General features: G+C 35.4%; 1 protein-coding gene across 1 annotated transcript in view; it reads right to left on the bottom strand.

Moving 5' to 3' along the window:
• Positions 1-27118, bottom strand: part of SNTG2 (syntrophin gamma 2) — a 277315-nt gene that overhangs the window by 5838 nt on the left and 244359 nt on the right. The window contains exons 14-16 of the mRNA XM_074581725.1: positions 23871-24080; positions 8066-8158; positions 4533-4643 (exon numbers count right to left, since the gene is read on the bottom strand). Coding sequence (XP_074437826.1) covers positions 4533-4643; positions 8066-8158; positions 23871-24080 — 414 coding nt within the window. The remainder of the gene's footprint in view (positions 1-4532; positions 4644-8065; positions 8159-23870; positions 24081-27118) is intronic.

The raw sequence follows: 27118 nt of genomic DNA, 5'->3' as shown, positions 1-27118 counted from the left end.
GTGTATGTGACCAGTAACATTTAGTTGAAGCTTCAATACAGCTTACGATCGTCTAGCGACACTATGATTTCTTTTCTTTCCTTTTTGAATTAAATATTTGTGGCCAAGTTAGTAAGGGAACAAATTTAGTAAAGAAAGATAAATAAACTCTCTTTCCGTTCCCAGGGTGAATGAATTTTAAAAATATAATTCCATCTTTTCTTTTCCACAGAGTACAAAACGAACAAAAAAGAAGAAGATGAGTAGAAAAGGGAAATGCACAATTAAAATATGCTTGGAAAAAGAAATCTTATCTTCCGGGTAGCTATAGTTTAGCTAAGTGAGATAAAGCATCAATGCAATCCTGGAAGTAGTAATCTTAATTTTTATTTTTTACAGCAACTTTGAAAATGCTGGATACATGTCATGTTGGTTAAGAATATCTACTATTATTAGGATTACTTGTAATTTCTCAGTACCGGATCCTGTATTCTGGTACACAAGCTATATACAATTTGCCAAATATAAAACAGTTTGGCTGATATTTACCATATGAGTTTTCCTCAACAGATTACTTTTTAAAAGAAAATTTTAGCCAAAATGGTTTACTCACTCCCGAGACTCTGAAATTTGGTAGGACTATGAGTTTTACATCGGGCGGTTGCTTTTTACTATTCCTGTGAAATCTGCTTGCATTTTTCATTGGAAAATTTACTTGGAAAATTTATATTATATAAAGATATAATTTTCACTGTGCATGCTCCAGCTTCAAACTTCCATCAGACAGGAAATTAAAGAGGTATGAATCTAGATCAGGCAAATTTGGGTACGTTATACTATTCAATTTTGCAAGCAAATGATGGAATCTTCTTTTAGAATTTCTTTTTCAATCACTCTTAACTTTTTTTATGGTAACTTAACTTAGGTACCATTGACCAAAATTATTTATGAGAATATCATGTAGGACTATGTTTAAACCTTAACAAATTCAAGACAGATCACACGTACTGGTTCCCTCCAGAGTAGTTAGCCTGTCACAAAATGGAAATGAGGCAATTTTGCTATAGTCTCTTCTCAAAAATCCACCTTGATAGTTTCCTATCAATCACTTTATTATTCTCTCTATAATTACAAATTATTTATTTAAAAAGTTAGGCCGACTGGTCTGTAAGTCTCTTTGTCTCTCCTTCATCCCCTTTTTTTAAAAACAAAAAACCAACCAACGAAAAAAAAAGCTGCTATGTTTTCTTTCTCTGCAATCTTACCCATCAACCTGAACTTCTCAAACCTAACTTCCACTAGTTCCTAAATGCTGCAAAAACTAACGTTTAAAAATATTTCAGCCACCATCCTTCCATGGTCTGGTTTGTGTTTATAACCCCTTGATCTTAGCTGTAATGTGGGATGCAATGTCATATTTTTAATAACCGGAGCAAAAAAAAAAAGTATGTAACCTATTCTTCTCATTTATTATTTCCTCAGTTTCCACAGTAAACTATGAATTATTACTTGCCTTCATGCCTTCAGCTGTCTCCTACTATTAAAGTATTCAGAGATTTTTTTTTTCTTGTTTTCATGTCTTTATTTTAGTTGTAACAGTTAAGAAAAGACAAAAGCAAGTATCTTTTTGCATATGAAATTCTTATGTGTAAGAGCTGCATGTGTAGTCAACATGCTCCATCTGGCTGAAGAGCACACAGGTTTAAAAGCTCCCCACAAAAAGGCATCTCCAGCTCAGAGAATTCCAAACCGCTGATCCAAGGAAGAGTCCACAGCCCATACAAACTCTGCAATAATGCCACAATCCAGGAATACTTCATAATGAACCACTCTCCTCCCCCTTTCAAAATAGTCGCAGAGCTACTCCTTCATACAGATCAATTTGCATGCTATGCTGCAGAATTTTTAAGTCTGCTTTCTGAAAAAATAAGTCTGACTTCCTACAGAAATGAAGTGGTAAAATCCCATATTTGTGCACGTGTGTAACTTCTGCCCTATTTGTTGAAGTGGTGGACCCTTCAGAGGAGCTGAATTTATAGAAGTGTGGCACACGTTGTTGGCAGGGACTGGGAGGTCCTGTTACCACCCTGCAGGCAAGGGAAGGCAGGGAGAGCATCGTCCTTCCCTGCCTTGACCAGCAGCTGGGGCAGAGGTCCCTTGGCTACCCATTATATGTGGGTTTTCTAACCTGGTAATACACACAAACCAGCTGCAACAAATTTTTCCCTATTGTAAGGCTGGATAAAAATATGCTGGGACTTGGCAGTAGTATGAATGCATTGCAATGACTTTTGGGGGACTTCAAGGAGTCAAAGCGGAGTTATTACTGGAAGTATTAAAGGCAGGGTAAGTTCAGGGAAGTACTGAAATGGGAAACTATGAAGGGACGTTGTAGGGAATACAAAGGAACTAAAGGAGAAATAACTGACAAGAATCTAGGCCTTATTAGCTCCTTCGAATAGAAAATTTTTTAAATGGAAAAATGTATTGTTCTTCACCTAAAACTGAACTGCACAGGAAGAAGCACTTGGCTTAAAATTTATGGGAGAAAAAACATCGTCTCTAGGTAGTAACCAAGATGTGAAAATAAAATTCCCAAATGCGATTTTTTTTTTACCTAAGAATTTATAAGCATATAAAATTAGAGATAATCTGGAAAATTCTTTTCCAACCTTAACTGTACTGTTTACTGCCAAGTGAACATAAGTCATCTGTATCAAGCTTTATTTCACATGTAGTGGCTCATTTACTCAGGAAAAATGAAACTTCTATTATTTGATGACATTTTCCGTTTCTCATTATTGGCTGCATTTCACCGTACGGCACCATCTGGCTCAGTGAAATCTCTTTCAGTTCAATAAACTGAGGCGGATACTGTACTACACTATGGGATTAATGTTTGTTATTTCCCGACTAGTCTGTAATTCTGAACTCTAGGAAATAATACCATTCAAGCGGTGGGCATATACCTGAATATACACGCCACTTATCCGAAGTGGAGAGGCTGCACAGCTGTATCCCAGACCCATTTAAGGTGAAATCCTGGTGGGTACGCTGCACTGTGCAGAGGCAGTGGTAAAGGGTATACTCACTGAAATCCTCATAAATCCTTAGCTACTTAGTATCAGCCTTTCCTCTGGCCTTTAATGAGCTTTTCCTAGGCTCTTTCAAAAGTTACAACACATATGTAAATTTAGGTGCATACACACTTATAATTCTTTATGAACCGATCATATATCATCTTCCACCTGGTAATTTCAAGGTATCTCACAAATATTGACAAAAATTCTGCCAACTACAAGGTGTTTTCATTAGAGCGATGCAAAAGAATAATTTTTAGTATTTTAAAAAAATCAGTCTCCTGGACACAACTTGCTACAAAATTATCATTAGGACTCATTTTTATCATTATTTTACAGATAATCAAATTTTCATAAAAACGCTAAAATTTACAATTTTTTAATCTAAAGAGTACAATACGAGTAAACCCAATTAAAAACAATTGAAGTGAGCACAGAAATAAAAAAAAATAAATTTTAAGAAATCAGATTATTTGCCACAACAGAAAGAGGAATGATCCAGTATTGAAGCAATGGAATTCCATTGCAAGCATGGAATGAGGGCCCTTGGCCAATCACACAGATGAATTACCTAATCATTTAATACACAGATTCAGATATTCAGATTATGGGTTTTGCACCAGTACAATCCTCCTGTCTGACCTGGAACAAGTTACGTGAGCTCTCTGTGACAGATGATCATGTATAAAATGATGACATTTGTCTTTTCCTGTCTCCAAGCAGGACTGTGAGAAAGGAAGTGGAAATGACCTGCTAATACTATAATGACCTCTCAAGTTGTTATACTATTATACCTTTGTAACAGATATTATAATATCTTTTACAGTAGAGCCAAGAGAAAACTCAAGTTATGTTGCTGATGAAATACTAATTTACTAATATAGATGTACAAAGACAGACATATTGTATTTGTTGTAACTTTATGATAACCAAGGAAGGTTATTAAACATTAGGAGGATAGGTAATATACAACCCCAAGTGAGAGCATTTGAAAATTTTCAGAGATCTTCAGTTATTTTTCTTTTGTTTTCATTGGCTTTTGTCCACCAAATCCCAGTTGAACTTAAAACTTTAACTTAAAATTTTTGCTTAAAATTTTAAGTCTACTATATAGCAACTTAAAAATTTATTTAACATTTAAATAGTTTTATTTTTCCTCTATCCTTTTTAAAAGCAGTTTTTAGATATTATATTTATTATGGGTTGGCTAAACAACTTCACAGCAATCATCTTTCTGCAATTGTAAAACATCATCATAAAACAATTCGGTAATAGGCTTATACAAACAGTGCAATAAATCCAATGATAACTACATTCACTTCCGTTTCTTGAGTTTCTAGAGAATAGGAAAAAAAAGACAAACTGTGACGTGGAGTTCACCATCTCCATGTGCAGTAGTAAATGGAATTTTTGATGCCTTGATAGTAATTCCATTCCATTTCTTACTAAACTGAGAAAGAGGATGTTGCTTACCTTTGTCTCAATTTGTTTGGTGTCTAGATTCTGAAAAAGCAGCTTTACTTTTGTTTTCCCATCATCTGAAGAGCCTTTGAGCTGAGAAAACTTAAACCTCCACAGCACATTCTAAAGAGAAAGAAATTTGATTAATGACTCTGTTACACATATCCTTACCTAGAACTATAGACTGATGATCAATGTTCATGTATCAGTATAAAGCATTAGCACAGTAAACATAGCGCATGATAACAGGTTGGTTGCAGAGCAAATAAAATTAGCATCTCGGTATCACATATGAAAGCAAAATATACAATATTAATATTCACTAATTAAACAGCTATGTCGAAATTCTCTGAAATGTAAATGCTTCAGTTGCCTACATAATATCAAAATCCATGGCAAAATCTTAATTGTGGAAAGATCCATGGTGATATTTATATCAGTTTCACTATGAACATTATTCCACACTGTATCTCGATCTTTCAGATTTCAGCTGGTTCATCTGCATAACACAGATAATAATGTCTTACAGAGATGTTGCAAAGCTGAAATTACTGATGTGTGTAACGTGGTTTGAAATCCTCAGATAAAAGCTATAGAAATGCAAAAGCGTTATTACTGAATGCAGTCTCACAAACCGCAAAAAATATACTCTACAGTAGTTTGTAAAATACGTAAGAATTCTAGGCTTCTTGGTCTCCTACAGGTTTATGCATGGCATCTTACTACTGTTGGCAAATCCTAGATGGACAGGTATTTTTTAATAGTTATGGAGATACTTTTTAAAAACAAATACTGGGAAATTATTTTTGTAACGAATGTCATTTTCCATATTTATTTGAAGAATTTCTATTGATCGCCTGAAAATGTATAATTTTAAAAAAACACAAGGTAGCAACTTGCATCCAGACTTTCTACTGATGTTTCCTTAATGCCTGTAATCTCAACGAAAATTCTATGCACATGTTGAAATGTGATTCAGTCCCTGGACGCTGTTGAGGAAACACAAGTTAAATATTTTGAAGGCTATTTCATAAGCAGACAAAGAAAAAAGTTTGCTATGTTCCATTTTCCGATATAATTCATTGCAAAATATTTTTTCATGTAGACCAGTGGTCTTCAGAACCCTACCCTTTGAAAAGGAATGCCCTATAAACAAAAATAATTGTTTACAGAAGGCACAAAAAGCCTGATTCCATCTCCTGGTTCCCCGCAGAAATAAACGTCACTGCCTTAGATAAATATAACAGATGAAGAAAAACCCAACTATGCTACAGCATTGTGATGGTGCTTAAACTTTACATTCATGAACAGATTTTTAACTGGGTCCAGAGGGCCTAATTAAACCATGTGAAAAGTATTCAAAGCTTAAATGAGTTTGGATCTAAATAGGTTAGAGGAATGTTCGCTATATAATACAACTGCTAGGGTGGAGATAACACAAAAACTAAGGAACAATTTAGCAATAATTGTCATTGCTGGAGTCATCATCTCTTCCAATAGTCGACACTGAGTGGAAAGGAAAAGAAGTAAATGGCTCTGGAAGGTGGAAGAAAATGCACACTTTGGGATCCCTTCATCTTTGATGAGCAGCTGGAGGCACAGGATAGGGAAGATGAACCAACTAAGCCAAGCAGTAAAAAAAATCCCTACAATCAGATATAAAGCAGCAGCAGGCCACAAGAGTATGTCTGTGAAGGGCCCAAAATGGTAAAAGCTGAATGAGTTAAGCCCATGATGACCCGTGGAACAGAACATGTATGAAGTGAAGTAATTCTCTCAAGTAAGTTTAAGAATCCCCCAAAACTGCTCTAGAGAAGAGCTTTCTAAAAGACACTTAAACTCCTAAGCAGAAGTTCTTTCTCTTTTTGTTTTGTCACTTGTAGTAAGAAGGCCCTTTTAATTTTATTTTACAGACTGTAATGTAGAACATGTTTTAATGACTACATGAGCTGGTTGGCCTGAATTTGAGATCCAGGTTTAAAATTGTAGGGCAGACGGGGGACTGGCCTTCATTTTAATAAGCCTGTATGAACACCTGCTGCGGTGTAAGACCATTCTTTGCATCAATAGGTGACTTTAATTTGAAATTCATTATCTCCAAGGAAAAAAAAGTTTTTTTTCAGCAAAATTGCCGCGTCCCTAATGAACTGTTAATTGCTTGACCACTTCAACAATCTATTCAGTGTTGGTAGGAAATATACTGAAAAATCCCTGAGTGTTGGGCAACACAGTCAGCTCCAGCTGACAGTTATGGGAAGTAAGAAGTATTGCGGAAGCCACACGTTGCTGCCTTACTCAGGCTTGAGGATGCAGAGGACATCACCATCTCTCACACAATAAATGCCTTGAGCTCTCCAGAATTTTTACAGTTTAATGACAGAATCAATCTATCTGACTTTATTCTGTATTTCTGTTTAGGTAAGCAAGAAAGGTTGATCTAAATCCTCCTCCTCATCAATACTGAAGGTAGGCACTGTGGCTCAAAGTCCTATCCTTTCTATAGGTGATATCTTGGTTCTACTGAATGCAGTAGGAACAGGATTTTAATTATGGCTCAGGTTAAGGAAACGTATTTCCTGAAATTTTATGCCACCTCATAGGATAGCACACTTAATGCAATTAGTCCAAATTTTCAAATAATGATCTTGGTCATTACTTCTCTGCACAAAGATTTGTGCATTTTGGCCCAAAACTCACAAAATATCAACACACAAAAACTGTATCCTGTGTCAATATTTCAAAATGCAGTATTATCTCCTCTTAACTCAGAATGACTGACTGAATTTCTTTAATATATATTAAAATAATCCTTTCAGTTTGGTGTTGAAGACCATATTTCAGAGGACAGCTCTATGGAGGCACAAATACTGTGTGTATGTTTACTTCTACTGGCAAACAATTGTATGAGTCCATTTAGAATAATTTAAAGTATCACTTTAAATAATATATAAAGAGAGGACTTGGAAACTGGCATGTATCATAAACCATCCCCTGTAGGCACTTTATATATAGCCACTCTGTTTTGCAAGATAAGTGAATTTAATCTTATAGATTATGACTTTGAAATGCATTTGCCCTTGTTCTGTTTATTTTAGACATGGCCTAAATTTCTCATGATGGAAGAATAATTAATCCTATTTTATATCCATAGTTTCAAAACAAATAGGATCAGGTGACACAATTTTTTTCATGACTGATGATCTTTTAAAAACCTTGGCGTTTCTTCATGACTAAGAAACCAAGTTCTCTGCTAAATATAACCTTGCTTTGCTTTTATTACTTGAAAAGGAAATTACTTTTTTTATATCTTTCTCCAAAATTTATCTTTACATGTTAAGGCACAAGCATAATTGTGCCCTTCTAGTCCCAAACGGACTACATTTCAGTAGTGCTGTATAAATAAAAAGTACAGTATGTTTGAGGAAGAAATACTCGACATCAACGTAAAAAATTACTGTTACTGATCAACATAAAAAATCAGTTAATGGTAACGTCAATAATAGTAAAGCAAGAGAGAGCTGTGTTTTCTTTTCTTTTTCTCTTACCTTTGTTTTACTGTCAAAACAGGTAAATCCCAGAGCAAAGTCGACTGTGAAACACAGGGTATCCCCTTGCCAACTGCACATATATGTTTTAGACTGGGGGGAAAAAAGAAAAAAAGCATGATTTTTGAGAGAACAACCATTATTGTCATTTATCATATATCACACACGTTTTTGTGAGAAGACATTAAGCTGGCAACACTGGTACTGCTTTGTATTATTATATTTTAAAATTGTCAAAAACTTCTGAATGAAGGTCAGTATCAGATCTGTCAGCTATAGACGCTAACTGGAGGTCTTCTATATTTCGGGTCACTCTTCCAGAAAATAAAGATCATATTCTTGGAAACCATCCCTTACAAAATGAAACACAGAACAAAGCAAGCCAAATCTGACTGTTTCAAAGCTTTTGGAAAACTGGTTAGACCTGACCAGTTAATGACTGCTGACATAATTTCCAGCAAATGTGCTGGTAACAGTGCCTAAATGTTTAGTGATTGCAATCTAATTACAAGAAAGCTATCTGCCTACTTGACCTCTCCATCTGATTTAAACTTTGTAGACCGTCTTTTTCATTTTGCAACATTTTTTCATTTGTAGACTTGGGTGACACGCCAGTGCAGCACTATGTTAGTTAATGTAATTTAATAAGAAGAAGTAATAACTATCACTCATTAATTAGCACTGATACTTGCTAGACAGTGCTATATATACACCAATTATATGTTGGTAGATATATATATACCAATTCTTTGATCACCTTTCAGGTTAGAAAGAAAAAATTCTGTTTTACTAACACAACGCAGAAGTTCTGCTTAAACTTCTCAATAAGCTTTATAGTAAAAAGTCAATTAATTTTCTTCTTTACACGTGTTTTAAGGCTAGCTAACTTGGGTATATGACGGATTCTAAAGACACACGAAAGTGCTTCTGATGATGATGCAATATGAAAAAGCTTGATGACATTCATGGTTCATGGCAAAAAGCCCACTGCCTTCAGTAGGAGTAAACATCAGAACCTGTCTCCAGCCTTTCCTCACCTCACCTTACCAGCCACTGAAAAAATGATACCCTTGCGCTTTATGAAATCTTCGCTATTTTTTTTTCTGCCAAGGGACCATTTCTTTGCTTTCATTGATATTTCATAAGCTGCAGTGTTGCCTCATGCTTAGACATTTGTTTACGTGTTTACTATCTGGTTAGTTTCTTTAAATTCCAAAAAATGGTTTTAACGCAAGAATGGCCTAGAGGAGATTGAAAGCATTAATAAACCTGCTTAAGTTGAAAATTGTCCTTTTAATTGTTTTTTAAAGAGTTTTAGTATAACATAAAACTTCTGTATTTAGTAATTGTAAAGGTTTCCTCATTCCACTATTAATAAAAAATTGTAGAGTTACTAAAATAAGCATTTCAGAGTTACAGATATGACATTTTATACAGGGTTTTGAAAGGGCTGGGAATTAAATTAATTTATTAGTACACATTAGTATTATAATCAGCTCAACAATGACAAAGATGTATATTATTTCTGAATAAATTATTTTGCTCATTGGTGTTCAAAGATCATATTATTTGGCATTTAAAACGATTTCAGTGATTGATATTCAATTAGAAGGACATTTAAATATCCCTACATTTTATTCAGTAATTATAAGGTGGCATTAAGCACCAGTCATAACTTATTCTCTATTATTTTCCAATTAAAAATGTTATACTAGCTGAGCTCTGACTCAGCAAAGCAATTTTTAAAACATATTAAATTAGATTCCCCCAATGGGTGAGCATCTAATTGCTCAGCCAGAAATGGTGAATACTAAAATGAACTTTTCACAAATAATTAGCCTGGGGTATTTTACAAATATTCAATATTTGCAAATAGCAGAACTGGTTTGGAAATTATTTGCAGACAAATACTAGACAAACAGAATATGCTGCATTTTCACTGTGATAAACAGTTCAAATATAAGGTTTATACTTACAAAACACTAATAGCTTTTTCTTTACAACAGAATTTGTTTGGGTTTTGCTGTATAAATTTAAAAGCCTGCCTATGGCATTTACTTAATGACTTTGAACAAGTTCTCAGACACCTCTGTGAAAAGGCCCATCTCCATTCATTAACACTAGTACAGAGCACTGTCCCTTTTCGTTCTTGCCTTTAGAATAAGCTTCCTGTACACTTGCAATAGGTTATTTTAAAAAAATCTTCCTTACTGATGGGAAATGAGATTTTTCTGGGCTTAGCTCTACTACTAGCTTATCACAAAACTCTTGTGGATTGTAAGTAGAGGTAGATGAGAATCTACAAGGTTATTAACCTTAAGATATGCATTAAAATATTTTCCCATCGTACAGCTACACCCCAAAAGCCACATTAATTTACACAGCTCATATACGTATGAAAATTCAAATCGTTAGCAAATGTGGTATAGTGACTGTCTTTGGCTTGCACTGTTCCAGACAAGTTTTTCCAGTTCTGACCTTGGAGATTCTGAACATTATGGGGATGTAGACTGACGTTTAAGCCTGACGTGTCAAAGTATAAAGAATTAGCTGTTTTCTGTTTCCCAGAAATAATTCAGCTTTGATCTATCCTCCTTGTTTAGCAGACTGTCTTAGTATCCTGGAGCTCCCGCTCTCCTGATCACAGGGTCCATTGGAACTATTCTGCGGAACCAATGGACGTTCCAGCTGCTTCTTTGGGCTGACTTGTGGTGGCCAGCATGACGCTACCATGCTAGCACTACACTGTAAATGCAGGTAATATCACATGATATTAATATCATTATGCACTAATTAGCATTATATCACATACTTCTAACACCAGTCACGAGCAGTCCTGAGCACGTGCTCTCTGCCTGTCTTGTTCATGCCTCCACACTGGGTCCCCTTGAGCAGAGTAGCTCATGTACAAGTAAGCAAGCCTCTTTGCTCCAAAAGCAGAAGGGGAAGGTTAAGAGCAGGCCGCAGTTCTCCTTCTTGCTAATGAAATTTCTGCCTCTTCTCAGCAAATCAGTGATACAAAGCTGAAACCTTGTCTGTGCACAAACTGCAGGGGACTGAGATTCCTGAAGGGGAGTAAGAAGGCTGGGTAGGGCAGAGTGGTAGAAAAAAGAGAGCCCAGGAAGCTAAACTATGGGAAAAGAGGGCCTGCATCTAGGAGCAGGAGGTGTTGGCTAGAGTGTGTAAGTGCCCTTCTACTGTGGCCTTCAGAATGAAATGAAGTCCCTATATTTACCCTGGGGCAAGACTTCAGCCTTTTCAGCTGGTCAGTAGTTGGCCTTTCACTACCATCTACAAAACTCTTGACACTTCCATCCCTGCATGATCCTGCAGTTAACTAATAATATGAGGCTTGAGGAACTTAGTTCTTTCTTTGTTTTGTTGTTGCTATCCACATCAATTAATATCCTCCATGACTAAGCACACATCTTGTAATCCACAGAAGGTAATTAGTATTGAAGGCTTGGGTCAATTACCTCTTAATGGAAAAAACAGAAAGGCTTCTTTCATGCTTATCTTCCATCAGTTTTTACAACAGGGAGAGGATAAGGGACAGGTTGCTTCAGTACTCTAAAACAAAGACCGATGTAGGATTCTGTCTAACAATGAGAAGAGACTTTACAAATATGCTCAATGACAGGCCAATTAATTTCAAAACCAGCTTTTATGATCATCAGTTACAATGAATCTTTCTGTGAGAAGGAGCGAATGTGTAGAGATCTGTAGAGAACAGATCTGCTAATCTAACAAGAAGGGCTTTAAACTTGGTTCATGGCTGTTAGGTACCCAAGTCAAGAGCTGAGTAAATGCTAAAACTGGAGAATGAATGCATGGGAAAAAAGACTACAAGAGGGACTTCCTGATTGCCACTCAGACAGGAGGGCATAAATATACCTCAAATATCTGTACAGTGAGAGACAGAGCCTGGGCAACAAACAGTAAGGGTGACCATTTCATGTGTAGTCACTGGCCTATGACATGGTTGGAAGCACAAAGCCTTGGTGGGTAATCGGCACCATAGCAGCCCAGACACTGGCTGCTTGGAAGGAGTTACAAGGAAGAAAAAGATAACTTCTACTCTTGAGTTGCCTTCTATGTGTAGGGGTCCTTGGCCACACAGAGCCATAGTATGAAGCCAGAAGGAAGCAAGCATGCCCATCAGATCACAGGCCTTCTGATTTTGGCACAGACTTGTGGGTCTCCCAGGCAGGCTGAAGCCAGAAGGAAGTCTGGTTGCTCCAGGGACTGTGCAGTCCAAATGCTTCTAAATAAATCCAGATATGCCATAGATTTTTGTGGTTACTGGACTATCACATAATCATAGAATTGCCTAGGTTGGAAGGGACCTTTCAGATCATCTAGTCCAACCATTCCAACCATCAGCCTAACTCTGACAAAACCCATCACTAAACTATATCTCTAAGCACTATGTCTACCCATCTTTTAAATACCTCCAGGGATGGTGCCTCAACCACTTCCCTGGGCAGCCTGTTCCAATGCTTAATAACCCTTTCCGTGTAAAATTTTTTCCTAGTATCGAGTCTAAACCTCCCCTGGTGCAACTTGAGGCCATTTCCTCTTGTCTTTATTGAAATGCTTTAGCAGGGAGGCTAAATTTGCTGAAGTTCTGTCATAGCTGTCCAATGTAGTACCTATCGATTTTTTTCAAGGCATACAATCTTTTAATGTTACTTTGACGTGGGACGTGGGATTGTCTAAGAAATAAAGGTTCCACTTGTTTATGTTTTTCAGTAAAATTCTTTAAAATCATGATTACCAATAATGACTGTAGTTGAGATGTTACATTCTGAGATCAACAATGATTCATAGTAAAAAAATACCATTTTACATAATTTTTAAAGAACCAGGGTGGTCAGTTACCAACCTTTTCAATCAGTATTCCTTTTCTGAAGATTTCCTTTATTTCCTTAGCAAATAAAGTTTCTAAGGAACAAATGAGTGATGTTGCTCATGTAAGGGCAACACAGAAAGATGACACAGTGTATACTCCTTTTAATGGAGTTCACTTTAGTGAACTCTAGTGCTGTTGTTCCTAATGCCACATCAGGCTTACAGTTTCAAAAATTCAGCTAATGCCTGGCTCCATTGTGCTTAATTATTGTCCTGCATGAAGACCAACCTCACTTTTTCCTTATCTACAGCACTTATATGCAATATATTCATGCATTCTGGACTCAGCTATGTTCGGTTGAGCAGGAATTCTAGTGTTTTTGATCAGCCAAAATACAGAAATAAATATTGCTCATCTATTCTAAATGAATACAAATTTGGCACATAGATGATTTTGCTTGTTTATTTTCCAAAAAGCAACTGGCAAGTAGACAATATCATTACACTTTATTGCTTAAACTACACATTTTCCCTGCTACTCCATCAACTACTTTTTAGATGTATACATACGACTGCTCTAAGACGGGCTGTAAAGGTTTATTACATGTAAGTGGGAACAAAGACACTATTTCTCACTATACTCATGATATAGAATTCAACACGTATTTTCTAAAAATAAATGATAAAAATAACCAGACAGCAAAGCCTTTGGGCAAGAACCACATCCATATCCATATGTAGAGAGTACACATATTGCACACTGTATTCCTATTATTCACCTATTCACTTTTGAGTTAAAATACGTGCTATGCCTCTGTGTGGAAATAATATGCCATCGATATACTAAATGCTAAAATCTTAATATAACCTTGACTTTGCTTAGAATAAGGGATTATTTCCATTAAAATTAAATTAGCATTATTTTATTAATCTAATGAATATATTTTTGGAATATTGTTTTCCAGAGACAAGTCATCTATTTTACATGTAAAATAACATGATGAGAACAAAGTTTTATTTGTTCAGTAAAAACAGAATCTACTTCGCACATTATAAAAGAGACATCATCATCAGGTTCTAGTCTTTTTCCTTTTTTATAGTTAACTACCAATGAATATAGGTACAAGCCAATAACAATAGTGCATGCATTTAGCATGTTTAATTTAGTGATAACCCCAAAAAATCTATTAAAGTTAACGGCAAAGCGCTTTTGAGCTATTCAAGATTTGTCTGTTGTCATTTAATGTAAAAAAAATAAAATAAAAGCTTAGCCATATGCAGATCAAAATTAAGTGACTAAAAATCTCAAACTGAACAACCAGAAACACCCCAAACTGAGCACTTTTCCCTATTAAAGGAGTTGACTTTTCAACAAAGTCCATGATCTCATAAAGACTTAAGAAAGTGAATTGTATATAGGAGGGGACTGGAATTCTAATGGGCTAAATGTACATGAAACTATTTGCTTGTCATTCTCTATTAAACTGCAGATTAACATAATAATTGAATTTAATTGTAAGAGTTTTCCCTAGAAATCAATTACTGGCCCATATTTCAACAATATTAACAGGAGACTCTAGGGTTGCCAATTTGAACTAATAACACTTTAATATCATCCAACTGTCATTGATACTTGTTTCTTCTTATTTCTGAGACCAAAACCCACCTCATATTACATTTAATATTTTTTAGTCTTTCTGTCAGTCTGGGCATCTATAAAAAATGGGAGGAAGTTTGTAGGACTTGTCAAAAGAACTTAAATGCCTGAAACATATGGACCTAAATGATCTGCGCTTTTATTATGCATTAGAAATAAAATAATGTACTAGAGCATTTAAAATACAGTGAGGGTAAGGAAAAAAAATTATACCAACAACAGACAGTTTGGAACACAGATTCTTGCATTTTATACAGCAGCTTTTTACAAGCTGTTAAATCATACAGGCATGACAGGAGTAAGGTTTCTTAATGCATCCAATGTAGTTACCAAAACACACGAGTTTGGTAAAAGCCTTAATACGGGACCAGCTAGGTCAAGAATAAGCTTTTTTGAAAATTCCACTGTTAGCATAAAAAAAACTCCAAGTAGGATGTGCAGATGATAAGAGAAACCAGAATTGTTATGGTTGTACTGAGAAATATATCTCAGCCCACATACAGAGAGTGTACTAGGAGGCGCACAAAATTAAACCCCTTAATTCTGAAGACAGCCTGCACAATCTTCTTCAACAGTCTTTCCACATAGAATTACTTGTGCTAAACCAATGTGCTTTTTTAAACTCTTTGAAATTCCAAAATAGTTGAATCAAAAATGCACATATTTTGGCTTTCCCATATTTTAAAATTCTGATCGTTATTTTAGGATAAAATATTTTACATTATATAGCACTATTTTTTTTAAAAAGCAAAACTTTAAGAAGACATTTATAAAGTATATTGAAAACATTCTCACTCTGAATTCACATTACATAAGAGAAAATGAAATGACAATGAAATCTGATATTCATCAAAAGCATGAGAGTTTTCAGAAATTTCACCCACAAATTTCCAAAGCTTAGGTGTATTTCTGTTCCAGAAAACTGTGCAAAAGGTTCAGTGAGATAATTTCTGAGAGAGTGAAGGAATGAATACCATCTGCGCTTAGAAAATGTGGCAGATTCACTCATTTGGCCATACCTTTAAGGAATTCATCACGTCACAATTAAAAGGTTATAGAACTGTCATAACTATGGATAGATACAATTAAAACCACCTTATTGAAACAAAACAGATCTGACTAAAGATCTTGTACATTTCTTCAAGATCTGCAGTTGCTGCAATCAAAGGAATTGCATCTAGTGCCCTAAAATGACTCTTTTTTACATTTTTGACTGGGTATTAGTATAAAAATTACATTCTTTTGTAAAACATGGTGCAGTAATCTCATGATTTCAATAAGATGTTATAGTTGGGTTTTTTAAACACATCTGTGGTTCAGCATATATGTATGCAAGAGACACACTGGCACTAAAAGTAAGATTTTTCAAAGGACTCAAATAATGGCTCATTATACTTTCACCGACTTCAAAGAAAGCTTCTATTGATTTCAGTAGAAGTGGTGCTAGTTCAGTGTTTAGTGCTTTAGAAAATAACACCTATGCTTAATATGTTCATGTTTTTAATGCTGGCTTTCTCAGGATACCGCCATGCTTGAAACTTTTGCCTTTCAGTCATCTATTACAATCTGAGACACAGTTATAAGTAAAATTCCTGTCACACAACAGCGTTCTGGCTGAAATAAATATCTATCTGATCTAATCTACTTGTAATTTGTAATGCTTGTGACACTATAGCAGCTAACTGCAAAAACGGTTTTCTTAATAGAGCTCTCATTGGGCAGACTGCCTTTTCAGAAACTTCAGCATAACTGGGATTAAGCATTAAACCACTGTCCCAGAAAGACAGGCTACATGCACGTGCGACTTGAAGCAAATGTTCTGCTGCAGGGAATTGCGTTCCTATAGGAAGACTGATAGGTCACCTAATTTCTCCTAAACCGCTGTAGGTTCAGTAGTTACTTGCAAGATGAGCTGATAACGCAGTTATGGATGCCTACTCACGGCCACAGCATTCTCTCTGTAATATGAACCTAAAGCTAATGTAAATCTGACAGAAGAAAGATGACTTGCTGAACAGGCAGGTTATGGCTTAAATTGGCTGTAGGAAAAACTAGTGAGAGGAATGGAGGTAGAAGGACAAAATCAAAGGCCAGCAGCTTAGCGGTGGTCATTCTCTAGCAGTGAAATTTCAAAGTGCATTTTTTAGCCTTGGCTTATGTCAGGAACAGATTGTGCTTCCTCATCTCTATGCCTGAGCAACAGCTTCGTGGTTTTGTAGCAACTCATTTTTCCATAAAGAAAAGCAAGATATGACGGTGACTTAAATGTTTTACAGTTTCCTACCTGTAGATTGTCCCAAGCATATTTTCACATCCCTGAGACAGATTCTCAGTAGCAATCATAGTAATCAGGCTGGCATCATTCATCTTAGTGGATGGAACTCTACTGGTTTACTTCAGCAAAGGCACTGACTTGCTTTTGATATAGTTTGTTATTACATAATAAGGGGGTTTTTCTTTTCTGGTCATCTATACCTTCTGGAATCTTGCAGTTGAAAAAGGATTTTAAATAGAAATATCAAAAAGAGACATTCCTGACTAGAAAATTCAGTTCTGAATCAATTATTCTTGGTCTGTGATTTTGTTTTTCTGCCTGACTCTTACAAAGAAATCACAAGCGGAGAATAACAGGGAACTCCAACTTTTGAAAACATAAAAGAAAATATCAAAATTCTAAGGCAATATAATTCCATAAATTCGAAATTTCACGAGAAAATTCTTGACATCTTTTATAGATATTTTTTTATCATTTTTTTTTGACATCTTGACAGCTTTTATAGTTTCATCCTTATTCAAGTCTATGAGATCCTCTGGAAAACAATAACAAAACTAGACTCACACCACATAGTTGCTATCTCAATCTTTGGATTTATAAATAAATATAAATATATTAAGAGATATACATGCAAGTCTTTGGTTTTACCCTTTCCATAAGAATAATTTATAATATTAAGAATATAGTACTATTTTTAGAAATATTGGTGTAGCTTTGGGAAAATCAATACTTTATATTAGTCGTGTTTATAACACAGAATATGTAAACAAGATGTTGTTCAATAGCCTTGTAAATTGGTACAGTCTCTTGCTTTTTTAAAAAAGTATACAGGTGCATTCCTTGATTCTCATCTCGTATCTGAATTGTTGAATTATTAATAATTTTTACAAATGTATTTACAATTAATCTGCATGGTTCTCAGCACCTTTCTTTGTGTTGGAGAATGATGGGGTTTTTGCATCAGTGTGAAAACGAATTAGAATCTAATAGTATTTCAAAAGATGACCAGTTAAATTGGAATTGTAATAAGCTTTCTGTACATAATGAAAACAATCTAAAACTTAATTGTGTAATTAAACTGAGTGCTCCTGGTAACAAACTGATAAGTATCTTTAATGACCCTGTAAATCTAGCCTAATTTAACTGCCATTTAACATTTCACCTGAATTTAAGGAGGATACTCACTTTGCTTATTTTTTTGTTTCAGAAATTAGTTCTGAAATCAGCATATGGTGGTGCTTCCATTCTTAAAGGGATTCCTATATACAATTCTGTTTCATATATGCTTTGTCATCATCACAGAATATGAAACTAAGATAGCATTGCCAAGTGTATTTAATATTTTTGCATTTTAAATATATTATTTGTAACTCACAAGGATTACATTATGATCAACCAATCCTGTTTCACTCATCCTCTCAGTTTACCATGAAGAATTAATAGATTCATAAGCTAGAAATGATAATTACTTCTTATTCAGACTGCCTAATTTCCGCCAGATTTTGTTTATTTATGCAGAATTCTTTTGTTCACTCTCAGAGGGTGATTTAGACTACCATTTCTCATGCACCCCTTCATTCCCAAAGATGCCTAGAAACAATGAGTGTGTTTGTTTCGACCATAGAGTTACTGAGACACCCAAAGTCTTCTGACCATCTCAGAAATCAGGCAGTCGGAAGAGTTAGGTTAGCTGTGATAGAAAGATGAGTGGAAAGATACCTAATCTCTGCCCAAGTCCCAGTGGGGAAACAGTCTCTAAGATCTATTCTGATTACATCTAACTTGAGTTGTAACGGGATCAATTCAAAATGCCACTGGAAAATGACTAGAAAATACCTTTGTGTTACATTCCAGGAAGAAGACCCAAGAACTAAACTTCTTTTCGGCTGCCTGAATCCAAACATCATAAACCCGTTTCTTCAGTTTTCTCTAAATCCAAAATCTTCAATTGGACTTGTACCTTTCACACTAAGGAGGAGTTTCAAATGGGGCTAATTTCACGCTTCCTTGCAGCTTTGCCACCATATAGTGGGAATGCAAGGAATACGCACCACTGACCAGCACACATCACTGTTCACATTCTCAGTGGCTTGTTGAATGCTCAACTTTAAGCATATATAAAGGCATGTTGCTAAAATACCGATTGATGTTCAGTGGCAAAAAATTGTTTAGAAGCTATTTGAACTTTCATGTAAAGGAATTTCTCCAGCTGGCTCCTGATTTTGAAATCCTGAGAGTTTATTGTTATGTCCAGTGGACTCAGAATAAAAGCCCAAATACATAAATTAATTTTGGCTCTTTTTGGAGCTGCTCAAAATATGTGAGCTATTTGTCCATTTATTTTGGTGAAAAGGTAGGTTTTTAAAATGTCAGTGCAGTTTTGCACAGTTCTTTCTTTTTGATCTCTCATTGTTATCAGCGATTTTACACATCATAGAAGCAAGTAGGTGATTTGAAATATAAGCATTACGTTTCATGCTACAAACCAATTATTGGTTATGACAGGTTAAGAAGTAGTACATATGCATACAGCAACAAACAGCGAGTGGTTGTAGGAACGAGGGGATTGCATAGATCTGAGCTGCACAGGAGGGATGAGAGGGAAGCATTACATGAGTAAGTTTTCAAAAGAAAACTTTAAAACCATAAATCTTTACTGGAAAAACAAGAGGTGAAAACCCAAACCTGTCAACAGTATGGGTTCTGAAAGGATCTGTACAATAAACAATGTATGTTTCATGGAAAGGAACTTCATCTTTCTCAGATGAGAATATTATGAATGGGTTAGAAATTAATTAAAACTGATGAACTGGTAAAATCTATGACAAGATATTACAATGAAATTAAAAAAGACGAATAGAAGAGAGGATATCAAAAAGTAACCAGGACTAGACACTTAATCAGAGATAGTCTATCAAGCAAAAAGGGAAAAAGATACAAAGCCGAGGAAAGAATATTGTGTAAAGCACTTCTTCAAAGTAATTATGTGATTGTTTTGCTTTGTTTTGTTTTAATTATCAACAATGTGGTTGTAGACTCCTCTGGCACTGCATATAGATCATCCCAAAGAACATACAGTGTCTAGAGGGAAATAATAAAGTCTGCAACAGGAAGATGGTGAACTAAGGATACTATAAGATATGTTACTCTTATGTCTCATTTCTTTCATAAGTGTGGAATGCTGCTCATGGCCACAGATGAAAACAGAGATTGGCTGGATCAAACAATATTGAAAAGGAATTCACTGTTGCTTACAAAACAGAAAATGATTTGATTAATTGCATTTGTTTTAACTACTGTTTCTTTTTTAAGGAATTTTAATCATGGTGGTTTAGTGGCAAATATTTGTGGAAAGAAAACTGAAATGGGAATCCTATAGAAACAAAGCTCCAGGTTTGCATGCATGATTGTTCCCAATAATTACATTTGCATTTATCCAGGAAGAGACATAATCAGCAAGCAATTCTGAGTCACAATGAGCCCTTCTGGCTTACATGTTCAGCATCAAGAATCTCACTATAGAGAAAGGTTTGCTGTTAACTCTTAGGAAAATAACTAAATGTTAAAACTGCATACGAAAATATAAAATGTCCACAGGAGCAGATACACGTTAACTGAAAGATAAAGGAAAACATGGGATAACTGCATCATACATTTATATTCATTATAAACTAGTTTGGGATTTCCAGTAACAGTCACATGACATGGATTTAAGTGAAACATTATTACATTTGTGAATATTTTTTTTGTTGCTATTTTTAATGTATATTCCTCACAGGAGGAATTTGTATAGTTCCAGGAACATCAATTTTACTGCTGACATTTCTCTTAGCACAATACATTCGTATCCCTGTCCTCAACAACTATATATTATATTTCCAGGGTTTATTTGTCTGTCAAGATCAGTCATTGAGTGACAGAACAAAATGGGAAGTTCACTAGCAGTACTTGCCTTTAAGCCCAGAAAATAATCATGCAGTAAAACTTCTTGATTATTCTGTCATGATTGAGTGGAGTCCAACTTTTGGCCTATTTTAATTCTTGCAGTAACTCACATTAAACAACTTTTTTTGTCTAAGCAAAGTAAATGTTTTCATCAAACTAGGTTATTCAGCTGTATGAGGATTTGAAAGAGCTTGCAGCATCTGCATCACAGCTGGAAGCATGAAGGGAAAACCTTCTTTCATGTTTAAAAGTTGCCAGATAAATGAGGAGAGTATGTAACCATGAATCCTCACGATACACAACTGCAGGCATTTCAGTGACACTGCAGCAGACGATTTTCCCCCTGCATGTTTTTTTTTTCACAAGCTCTTCCATCTTGTGAAGCAGATTCCGCTTCTGGAGTGGTCTTCTGTCATCCATGTAACAAGTACAAAGTTTTAAGATGCCCAAGCAGTTAGCCCAACTTTTCTTCAGCTGACAGTAAGATGTATTACTGTCACTCCTTCCTCTGTCTGCTACCAAATACTATTGCAATATCCTTCTCTGTCCTTCTGTGGAAGAAAATTGAAGACCCCAGATCCAAATCGTCTATCAAGATGTTTCTGCATTAATTTAAAAATCACATCCAAGACTCAGATGAGACAAGACAATTTCCTTTCGAAAGAACTTCTTGAGGAGCGGGAAGAATACTCAGAATGTAACATAAAAGACAACATTGAAAAAACATGGAATAACATCCCATAGTACTGACAAGACTACCCTGAAGAGTCAAAGAATTAGTAAGAAATCCGAAAAAACGTGCTAGCCTTTTCTTTTGAAGACTGTCTAAATTGTAAAAAACTAAAAAAAAAAAAAAAACTAAAAAAAAAAAATTACTTCAGCTGAGCATCACTAATTGGTCTTGCACTGTTTAGGATGTTCCAGGTGAGACAGAGAGGTTTGTTGGGACTTGTGGGAGATGATTCAATTTCTAGTTATGATTGAGAGGACTTCACTGCCTGTGTGTTTCATAGAAAGAAAATACGGATATTTCTAGCACATGGATTTAACATAAGTTTGCTTGCTATAATTGTTCGTGAATAGATTCATTACATCAGGATCACTGAATTTCGCAGTTTCTCAGTCGACTCCTTTTTGTAAGCATTTGCAGATCGAAATACGGCTTTAAGACAGCTGAAAGGGAAACGATATTGTGAGGGGTATTTCTTCCTGCATTCTTCCTTGCATTCTTTCTGTCATTTAACACTGCTGCCATTTTCAGAAGAAATGTAAAAAAACCCACACAACATGGGCAGTATAAAATTCAAAAGCACCTTTGAACATATTATTGCGCCTCAACATTTCTTTTCATAAACTGTGTAAGGACAGAATCTTCTCAGAAATAGAATTCTTATAGAAACATCAAACATAAAGGATGTGCACAGGCTAAGGTTAACAACAACTTTGTCAAAGACAAGATCCTAATGACCCTCAGTAAACAGAAACAAACTGCATTTAAGTAAGAACGGCTGAAATGACACCTGTCATAAATCTTGCACAATCATTTATGAATAAAAATGAATTTCCACCTGCAATTATGGTCCTCCTCCAAAAGGAAGAATTTTAATGGACAACCTTCAATTTTGTGGATATAAAAATGCCAGTTCTTTTTCTATGGCTTGAAATAATCTATATAAGGTTAAGTTGCACCTCATTCATGCTGCTCTTGATAGCCTTCTGAAAAGGAAGATGTTCAAAGCAGCATTTATGTTTTGAAGGAAGAAAGAAAATAGTGGAGCCAAAAGATTTTTCACTGATGGAGAATGACTGCAGAGCTTTGCATCCTACTGACATAGTGGTTTATAATAAACCTGAATGTATGCAACATATGGAGACAAGCACTGTAATCAGGATTTCAGTTGAATGCCTCTCCTGGAGGTTTCAGATAGGTTAAAACACAGCAGGGAGAAATACTAATGTCTTTTGTGCAACAACGGTATAGAAGATTGCTCGATTCAAATGACAAAAGATCATTGCACAAGCAAAGAATTGTCCCTTAAGATTGTTAGGTTGTAAAAGAACAATAAGTTTTGAGATTTAACAATAAATACTTCAGAAATCAAATCAGCTACAGAACCAGCTAATCTCCATCTTTATACTTGATTTAAACTATATATTATCTGCTTTTGATACTGATAATAAATAGGATCATTGAATGGTTGGTCGAACAGTCATATCATAATTTCTTGAAGGTTTCATGTGAGAAAATACTTTATGCATAATCATTATGAATTATTAATCCCTCCTTGATGCCCAGCAATTTTTCAGGAAGAATCAATTTTTTTTTTTTGAACTGCATTCCTTCTCAGAGGTGCAGGAGCAACAGCATCACCATTACAAAATCTTTTTTGTTACCTCATCAGCATGAAGAGACAACTGGAAGAGTTCTAAGCAAGCACCTGCAAACCTCATCAGAATCCCACAGATTAGGAGATTTAGAAGAGCTGATTCAACACCTGTGCTAGGACTCCTGCTCCTTGCAAGCTGTGCTAACGCAATGCTGTGATCCAGTGCTCTCGCTATTGTAAACATCTTTAGGAGATCCCTGAAAGCCTGAACGTACCAGATCAAGCCTACATTTGTGCTAAACTGTGTAAATATGTTTTTAATTGGAGAAGGCCTATACTTTTAATCCATACATTCCTATACCATTGGTACAGTTCACTTAGTAGTATGGATCTAGACATTCAGGAAAGAACTTGTTTATATAACAGTATAGAGGTGCTTTAAGTTGCAACTTAAATCAAAATCAATTTATTTTTTCTGTATTCATACCACAAAATATCTCCTTTAGAAGAAAGTATCTGCTTCAGGGCAAGCACAATCATTCTTTGTACCCCACTCACTGATTCTAATAGGAGCTTAGCTACCACAATGCAAACAGACACCCACATTTAGACAACTATACCATGAATCTTGATCTTAAATTTAAAATCACTTAACTGGAAGTGCATCCTCTGATCCGAGAAAATAACTGACTTGATAATACTTATTTTACTGATGAATCAGCTCCAGGATTTAAATTATTAATTACTTACCCCTGTTCTTTGAACTTCCAAGAAAATTGCTCTTTGAAACGATTTCTCCCACACTGCCAACTCGCTGCCCAGCTCTACATTGAAATAATGACTCTTGCCATGTCCAACCATAACACTGAAACAATATGGCCTCTGGTCTTCAAGATCGAAGTCCTGATGAATACCTAAATACAAGTTTGCTTGTAGCCAGCAATCATCAGCAAGCCAGAGCTGAAAGACATGTTTCAGTATGTGATTCTTCATCTAGCAAAAACAAACAGTTAAAGCAACATTGTCTTCTGTAAGTGATGGGTACTTGGATACATTATGTCATTATGCTAATAATTACCTTGAAGAAATGTTATGAGAATTAAGTAATAATTTCAAAGACAACTTCTCTCTTTGCATCTTATTCACTTTATCCTGTATCATGTAGTCTGAGCTACTTCTGCAGTTCTAAAAGACTGTCAAAATTACCTAAAAAATATATTCATAATTTAAAAGGTGTTTGTAGCAATATATTGTTTACAGTGAAAAGGAAGGAAATCCCTAAATTGTTTGAATACAATTCAAGAACCGCGTACCAGCTTTACAGGTGAATGTAACTACTCAGTTCTAACTGGGTTCCATTATGCCAAACACCAAGGAATGCAGTAATTTATCAAGCACCCGAGGGCTAATTCTGGAGATGATAATGTGAGCTTTCACATGTCCCCTAACAGTTGCCAATGCTGCTCTGCAACTACAAGGGGAGTGAAGTGAGATCCTGCCATCACCTTCAAGACGAAGAAGACAAACTTCACATTAGTCTTTCATAATAAAAAATATCCCTGTAACAGAATGTTTTGAAAATGGAAACAAATTCTTACAAGAAACTTCCCTAATCTTTCAAGACTTCATTGATTAGCATAGAGAAAAAGAAAACTAAATAAAAAAGCTACCACTTATATATCTACGTTTTTTCACTGACTGAATTTACAAATTACAGATTTTTTTAAAATTTCTGTTTATCAGATACGGTCCTTTCCTATCTCCATTTTTCCATGATGGCATGGGGCAGAAAAGACTGAAAGAACAAAAAAAGTAATTTGCAAAGAGAATGTTATTTCTTATTTTCTAAAGTCACCTGCAAATAGAAATTTCTTTCTTTAGCACTCCAGGTTAGGTTTAGGAGACTTAACTCTAGTCAAGCACATCTGAGGTAAAACCAATCATATTTGATTGGATTTAGGTGGCTTTGAAAAGATCAGAATGCAGCTTTGCAGTGGTACCCAAGTCCTAGAATCTTGTAGTCAGAATATGCCTTATAAAGATTTAGAATTTATTTTTCCAGGACCTCTAATAGTCCATCATAGCCTATTGAAGCTATAGTTGAAACTCCATGCACATGAAAACAAACAAAAAACTGGAATTTGAGCATCCAAATGTAATGTAAAATATTCCAGTTCATGTAAAATAAATACTTAAATGTTCAAGGTCTTGTGTCTCTCCTGTTCTGCATGCACACACAACGGCCCTCACAGGACAGCAGTGAAGATCCACTTTTTAGTAATGAAAAACAGAGGAAACAAACGCTCTGCTAGCACACCCTCCTCTGTGGATTGCTCCCCTACTCACAAACAGGATCGAAACACTCAGATGGGAACGGAAAATTTTGCTTGTGCTGGTGAATTACTGAATAACACAAAGCTAGAAAATCTAACCTTATGCAATTTACTCAAGTCTAGTCTCTTTAAGTTACACGTTTTGTGGGGCACCTCAGCAGCAGCACATGATACCACCAGGGTACATGGCACTTTGTTGTCAAAAATGGCCCTGCAGCTACCCAAGGAGAGAAGAGTCTTGAGGAAGTTCAAAGGTATTTTACGATGCTCCTTTGGATTAGTGAAAAGAAAGCTGAACAAAATACCAGCCAATCATCTGCTGTTCAACAACTATGGAGTGACAGGCATTACATCTACATCTGCTTCAAGACTCAACGCTGCTCAACCTGGCTCATAGACTACTATATAAAAAATTTTTATTTCGCATGTGAAAATGCGATGTGTGAAAATATCAGGCAATAAAAGAAAATAAAATGTTTTAAAGATCGGTGGCTTTTAAAAATGCATCTAATATTCTTGCCCCTGAAAAATACAAGTTTTTAGTACAGTTTCAGTAAATATGGAGTATGAGGCAAGGTATAAGAAGAAACACATGAGATAAAAGAGATCACATTTTAAATCATCTGGTTGTTACCACTAAATGTCCATGAATATGGAAGTGCATGATACATATATGAATTTTAATTAATATATTTGCATATGCATGCTTGTGTATGCAAGTGTGTATTTATATGTATGTATACATACACACACAAATCTAAAACATAGCAAAAATTTTGTTTAATTTCTATATTGGATTCTTATTTTTCATTATTAACTTGTATCATAATAAACATAGGTGAGAAGCTTACAATTAGGTAACAAACACACCTCGCCTTAAAATCCATCTTTCATGAGAAGACTCCACTCTCCACCACAGCTTTGCACTAGTACTAACTAGTTAGAATCCTCCTCAAAAAGCAGTTTTTACAAGATAAAGTTTTTCAGTCTGCAATGTAGAAACCATAATCTCTTAAGATTTTTCCCCATCTTTTTTGGATTTGCTTAGTTTGCCTTATTGTCATTTATACCAAAGAATCAACAGAAAAGAGGTTAAAGTGTTGAATTTCAGCTTTTGCACTTTAGCTAATACATTCATGAAGACTGGCAATTAGGCATTCATTTATTAAAATGTCAAGAACATTAAAGAGTCAAATCTTGGGTTTTGCACTTCTTTTTTCTTAATGAAAAAGTATCACAGAACTTGCTTTAAGGATAGATTACCCTTGAAATTACCAGAGTATTCAAAGAAGGCCTGAGTTTCAAATCAGTAGTAACATTTAAAGGAGAAAAAAAAAACAAAAACAAAACCCAAACCACAGCAAAATCATTTCAAAAACTATAATGAGTATATATTTCATTGGTGCCTGACTTGTTTCCCAGGAAAAAGTATATTTTGAAAAAGATTAAGGAGACTGAATAAATAATCTGGGAGAGAATCACTGCTCTTTGCTGCTGTCACAATGAAGGGCAGGACCTGAAGTTGCCCACGTGTACCCAGCTGGAGACACGGTCACATTAAAATAATGCTATGCCAACAAGAATACGTCTGTGCTCCTGCATCCTGCACTCTGGGGCTGAGCTCAAGTCCTGGACTCCAGGATTGCTATTTTCATAGCACTAGCC

This window comes from Larus michahellis, chromosome 3 (genome assembly GCF_964199755.1).
Source record: "Larus michahellis chromosome 3, bLarMic1.1, whole genome shotgun sequence".
Classification (NCBI taxonomy): Eukaryota; Metazoa; Chordata; class Aves; order Charadriiformes; family Laridae; genus Larus; species Larus michahellis.
The sequence above is the reverse complement of the archived record's forward strand: the minus strand, read 5'-3'. Positions and strand labels throughout refer to the sequence as shown.